The sequence below is a fragment of the Balaenoptera ricei genome, chromosome 2, assembly GCF_028023285.1.
Source record: "Balaenoptera ricei isolate mBalRic1 chromosome 2, mBalRic1.hap2, whole genome shotgun sequence".
Taxonomy (NCBI): domain Eukaryota; kingdom Metazoa; phylum Chordata; class Mammalia; order Artiodactyla; family Balaenopteridae; genus Balaenoptera; species Balaenoptera ricei.
The window spans coordinates 34,646,825-34,652,824 of NC_082640.1; the positions used below are offsets into that span (position 1 = coordinate 34,646,825).

Sequence of the window (6,000 nt, forward strand, 5' to 3'; positions counted from 1 at the left end):
TCCCTGCCCTCACTGCAAATACTCCACCTTCATAGCCCCGCCAATGTGCTGGCTTCATTCTGGTCAGAACCAGAAATGCAGGCAAGGGTGAGGGTTGATGTTACACCTTATATAGCATCTAAAAGATAGGGACCTATATAGGTGAAATAATAATTCATTTAATTTCATTCATTATAATTTTTTTCCCTGCAAACATCTTCTGCACACTTGTTTGGGTCAAGTATAGTGGAATACAGGGGTGCATAAAATAGAGTTGTTGCCCTGGAAAAGCCCACTAGCTAATAGGGATGATAGAGACCTGAAACAACAATAGGAGTGGGTGGGTGTGTAAGTGTTGGGATGGGGAGCTGAGTAGGGGGCTGAGGCAGCAGTGAGACAGGCTGGGACCTGGGACCTGGGACCCTTTGCTGCAGTGCTTGCACCTGGACAAACATCTCCTTGAGCAACAAAATACAAAGAAACTATAAGGGACTAAAAACAACTGCATGCAAGTGCAGTTGGGGCAAATTATGGACAGCAAGATACAAAAAAACCAAAAAGCCCAACTGCCACTTCTGAACGGTCAGGAGCAAAAGCAGGGTACTGCGCATGCCCCCTGCACACAACACCACCTAAGGGGTGGGCAAATCCCCTAAGCCAACCCTCCAGCCCAATCCCTGCACACACCCCTACCCTCACCCCATATAAGGAGCAAGCTTGCTCCCCCTCAGCAAGTGAGTGAGCCAGGAAACTTGTTGTTTGTTCTCACTTCCCCCTGCTGCAGTCGGGGCTCCAATGAAGCCTTGCCTGAATTCCTTGTCTGACCTCTGATTAATTTCTATTGATTAAGGAGGCCAAGAACCCTGGTCAGTAACAGCAGTGGGGACAGTACCTAACCCAGGCCCCATCATAGACCAATGCTGACTCCACGACACTGACCACTTGCCTCCCTACAGGGGAAATAAATATATGCTCTGTCCCCCCATAGACGGAGCTCGCTGCTGTATCTGTGTCAGCAATGCTCCCTTGAGCCCCAAGCACTCAGGGTCCCGTGCTCTGCGCCTTCCACAGACCTGATGAGTGTCGCAGGCCCAATTAGTGAAGCACTGCTCCAGAAGCTTCTCAAGGTGACGGGGAGGAGAAGTGCGACGCGGGGATGACAAATGCAGGTCTCAGAGGGCGAGCTGTTCCCTGAGAGCTGGACCACTGGCCTGTGCCTCGCTGGTGTTGGTGTCTTGGAGCCCTGGCTGAGATCCCTGGCTTATGCTTGTGGAGGAAGGCCTGGTTTGTTCTTTTGATTCTAACAGAAAAGTTATCATTTGCTTTGCTCTGCCCGCAGGTTAAAAAGACTCACTCTCTTACAGTTCAGAGAGTCATTAATCATCAGCATTTCTGTATGATTTTTAAAATTCTGATAGAATACATGACTTTTTTATTGCTGCAGAGTTGATTTACCATGTTGTGTTAATTTCTGCTGTACAGCAAAGTGATTCAGTTATACATATATGTACATTCTTTTTTATATTCTTTTCCAGTATGGTTTATCACAGGATATTAAAGATAGTTCCTTGTGCTATATAGTTACATGGCTTTTTTTTTTTTTTTTTTTTCTTTTAGGATATATTGGTAGAGTTCCTCTGTTTCAGTAGAATAGAATACTGGAGGTGAGGTCAGGAAGCCCAGCTTTAAAGCTCAATTCCAGCACTCAGAAGCTGTGTGTCCTGGGGGAAGCCACTTAATATCTCTGAGTATCAGTCTTCTCATTTGAAAAATGTCATCCTTACTCAAAGAAATGGAAGTGACGAGAACTGATATCGGACATGGAGAATTAACTGGAAACTTCTGGGAGTGGAAACTATGGATGACCTTAGCTATCTGCCGCGGCCACCTGGGGGGCAGGCTGGATCTTTGGCCAGACTGGAGGAACAATGCCTGGAGTGGAAATCTAATGAAGGCATGATTTGATGGGAAAGAAATGCAAACCTAATGGTGGATTGGAGAGACAGGGCAATGTGCTTGGCATCTGGAAAGGGGCACTAAAACGTAAGATACGACAGTGGTTCTAATCCTGTCCACACAGTAGGTGTCCGATGATTACGTGTAATGTCTGTTTCTCTAGGAAGGTCCACTTCACGGGTCAGAGTAGCTCAGTAGCACTGGTCATTAAGAGCCATTCTACTCACTCTCCTCGCTGGGATCCCAGGGATCCACATCTTCAGTTACTACCCACTCATAGGGAGTGACTACTATAGCCCAGATACAAGGCTTAATATCATATGGTTTACCTCATTTAATCCTTGAGCTGCTATCAAGGGATTTCAAACCCTAGTTTGCAAAAGAACCATCCTGAATGCATGCTAAAAATGCTGGAGCCCTCTGCCGTAGTTTCTGATTAAGTCCGAGGGCAACCAGGAATTTTTGTCTTTAGCAGCACCCTGATTGCTTAACAGCTTAACAGTGCCGCAGGAGGTAGGTGCTATCCTTCACCTTCACTTCAACTTTACAGAGAAAGGAACTGGTCTTTAGAGAAATTATGAAAAGAACCTAATATCACATAGCAAGGCAATGTCTTCCAACCTTCAGCTCTTCATTATTATCTAAACAGACTCTCCAATATGACTCTAAGTGTCCCAGTAATCTAGTTTCCCACAGAGATCCCCCCCGCCAAGAGGGAGGTAATAGCCAAGCAGGTAAAACTAATATTTATTTTCATTCTAGATTGCATACCTAGTGAGTTTATTTTGTTCATCTCTAGGCATAGTGCTAAAATCTAGTATTTGAAAAGGAGGTAGAAACCCAAAAACTCTCTACCAAGACACACACCCAACTCAGACACACGTACACAGACACACACACTGAGGCCCTGTCTGGACCAGATGGATCCCTCAGACGTGTCTGTGACTTCTCTAAGTCAGATCAAGAGCATCTGACCCACCACTCCAATGTGGATTTTTATGCTCGTTTCCCAGGGCAGGGCAGGGTGGGTGGTTTAGTGGGAAGCATACTTGCAATAACCCATAACCCTTACCTCAGTGCCCTCAGCTTCTGTCCCATGGTCCAGGGTCGGCAGCGAATGTTTGCCATGAGATCTTTCTGGAACTGTATATTCTGGAAGATTTGTTCTGGATCATGGCTGTCCCCTGTTTCATCAGCAGTAAAGCTGTCATCCAAGTTGCTGAAATGATCAGGGCATTAAGGAGGAAATCTGATTAGTAGAATTGCTTCCATCCCAGTACTTGCCCTGGGTAAGTTTAGCATCTTGCTGCCTTGGGGTCATCTGTATGAAGTTAGCGTGTGTAGAAGGAGAGGGGAGGGATCCAGGGAGTCAGAGAGAGAATTCCGCAGTTGTTAGCAGCCACTGGAACACATTCACTGGGTTCTGTTACTTTGATGGGTCAGTGAAAGAGAAAGGCTTCAAAGGATAAAAGATACTATCAGAAGACATCATAAAAGGAACCAAGAGAGTGCTTATGTAGGATTGCTGAATAGCAGCATCTTTGGTGGCAAAACCATTTCTTTTTCAGGCTCATTGAAATAATCAGCTAATTCCAAACAAAGGACGCCTCCTGTCCCCTAACTCTGGATGTAAAATAAATAAAAACCAAACTCTCTCATCCAGAGATTCCCCCCCCCCCTCCCTGAACTCCCGCTTTGATTCATTTGAAATCAGAGATAACAGAGGCAAACAGGCAGCAGTTTCTATGAACAAGAAATTAGCTAAGCAAATTTACATGCACAAATGTTTCAGGGAAATAGTTACTCTCTAGGAGAACAACTTTTCAACACATAGCAACACTTATTCCCAGTGAAAATGAATACACTAATCCTAATGCAAATTTTCAGGAGGAGTTAAGGGTATTTTGCTGTGGCTATTTCATCAATGATGCACTTAAAAGTAAGGGAAAATAATTCCTTTGCTTGTCTCTAATTCAGCTTGTTTTTACTTACTCAAAGGAGAATTTTCTCCAGTTTCTCCAAATTAATGGAGATTTTTAATATACCTTTGTAAATATTTAACAAATTTGAATAATACTCCCCACTTCTAACCAGCCTGTAGCCTTTTCCAACAGAAACCTCATTTATTACGACAGATGTATTGTCTGCTCTCTCTTGACACTGCTGATTGAGTAAACAGAGAGAAAACAGATAAAGCATGTCTGTGGGTTTGGCCAGCACTAAAGCCAGGTTGGGGTACAGGCTTTTGAATTCTGATCAGAAGCAGGTAGAGCCATCAACGTCTGTGTACATCGCTGAGGTTGCCACCCTTGTTGTACGGTGACCTGGAAAAAGGAGTTTCGGAGTTCATTCTGAAGGAGAACCGAGCAGGATGGGGACTTGGTCCTCTGGTCAGATGCAAGCAAGGGTGACCCAGGCTTTCCCTCCTCGCAAACCTGCCCCAGTGGATGGATGGGACTGGCTCACCTGAGCAGCAGGGACTCCTGGTAGAAGTAGTGCTGGCTGGCATTTCTCCGGATGCTCCTATAACGCTGGGATGCCTTTGATGGTTTCATGGCAGCAGACTGGCTGCCAGTGATTAGTGCTGGTGGGCAGGGTGCTGGGAAGCCGGCAGGCAGGAGTCTGCTCCAACGGAGGTTTCTGAACTGGATCTGCGAGGTGCTCTGCCCTCCAGTTCTCAGGAGCTGGACTGCACGTCTGTAGCCGATGCTCGGAGCTGGGGAGAAGCCAGGAAGCCAATCATGCATATGTATGTTAAGGTGGCTGTGGCAGCAGAGATTGGCTGGAGTCAAGACAGACAAAGGCAAGAGGCTTGGCCAGGTGATCTAAGAGCACTTGGTGCTGCCCAAATAATCACATTGGTGACCCTTGTGCCCAGAAAGGGCTCTGTGGTTTGCAAAGCACTTTGCATCTATTACCATGACTGGTGCTCACAAAATACTTAGGGAGAATGCAAGGCATAGGTTTTTGTTTTTTGTTTTTAACTATCAAGAAAGAAGCTTAGAAAGAGTAAGTATCTTGTGCGTGTTCATGTAACCGGGAAGAATAAATTTAACTCCATATTAGATCTGTTTCTTTTACTTTAACCTTTGTATTCTATTGCTTTGGGTTAAGAATGTTGCCTATAGCCTGAAATATACAGGAGAGCCCATTCTCAAGGCTCTGACCTTTAAGGGTATAACACTTTTCCATTCTATAGAGATAAAAAGTTGCAGAACAGAGAAGAACAGTTGTCTTGTTGGAGGTTTACAGGAACATCGTGACCTGACCTAGGTGGACAGCTTCAGGAACAGAGGATTCCTACACCAAGAAGTTTGCAATAACCAACCACGCCCCTTCCTTACCTTGGCTTTAAAAATGCTTTGCTGAAACCCTTTGGGGAGCTCTGGGTTTTGGGGGGCACAAGCCGTCTGTCTCCTTGCATGGCCCTGCAATAAACCTTTCTCTGCTCCAGACTCTGACATTTCGGTATTGTTTGGTCTCACCGTGCATCAGGCACACAAACTTGCATTCGGTAACAACCACACAGCAGAGCCCCAGGAGAGGCACCGTCATAACAACTTATTTGTTTTTATTTTTCTATTCTCAGCTTCTTTTTTTCTATTTTGAAAAAGTCAAACCTATAGAAATGATAGAACAATACAACAAATATTGTATACCCCTAACATAGATCCACCAATTGCTAACATTTTGCCACATTAGCTTTATTTCTATCTATACACTTTTCCCCCTACACCATTTAAAAGTAACTATCAAGAAAAAATCTTAGAGAGGGTAAGAATCCTGTCCATGTTCATGTAATAGGGAAAAATAAATCTGACTCCATATTAGATGTGTTTCTTTTACTTCAACCTTTGAATTCATCCCCAAGTCCAGGACTTTCCCATAGCTTCACCATATAAACCTCCATTTTTTAATTAACACAAGAAACAATTTGCTTGCAGCAAGGTTGATTGTACATTAACTGAATGGGCAGGTGCAGGACTGAAATAGAAATGGTCTTTGCTACTGAAGAGGCCTCCTAGTCAGTACACTAGAGATGCCACAGAGGGGTGAGTCAGTGAA

General features: G+C 44.6%; 1 protein-coding gene across 1 annotated transcript in view; it reads right to left on the reverse strand.

Moving 5' to 3' along the window:
• Positions 1-4,490, reverse strand: part of TMC3 (transmembrane channel like 3) — a 45,550-nt gene extending 41,060 nt beyond the window's left edge. Inside the window, exons 1-2 of the mRNA XM_059915352.1 lie at positions 4,402-4,490; positions 3,008-3,154 (exon numbers count right to left, since the gene is read on the reverse strand). Of these exons, the coding sequence (XP_059771335.1) occupies positions 3,008-3,154; positions 4,402-4,490 (236 nt within the window). The remainder of the gene's footprint in view (positions 1-3,007; positions 3,155-4,401) is intronic.
• Between the last annotated feature and the right edge of the window lie 1,510 nt (positions 4,491-6,000).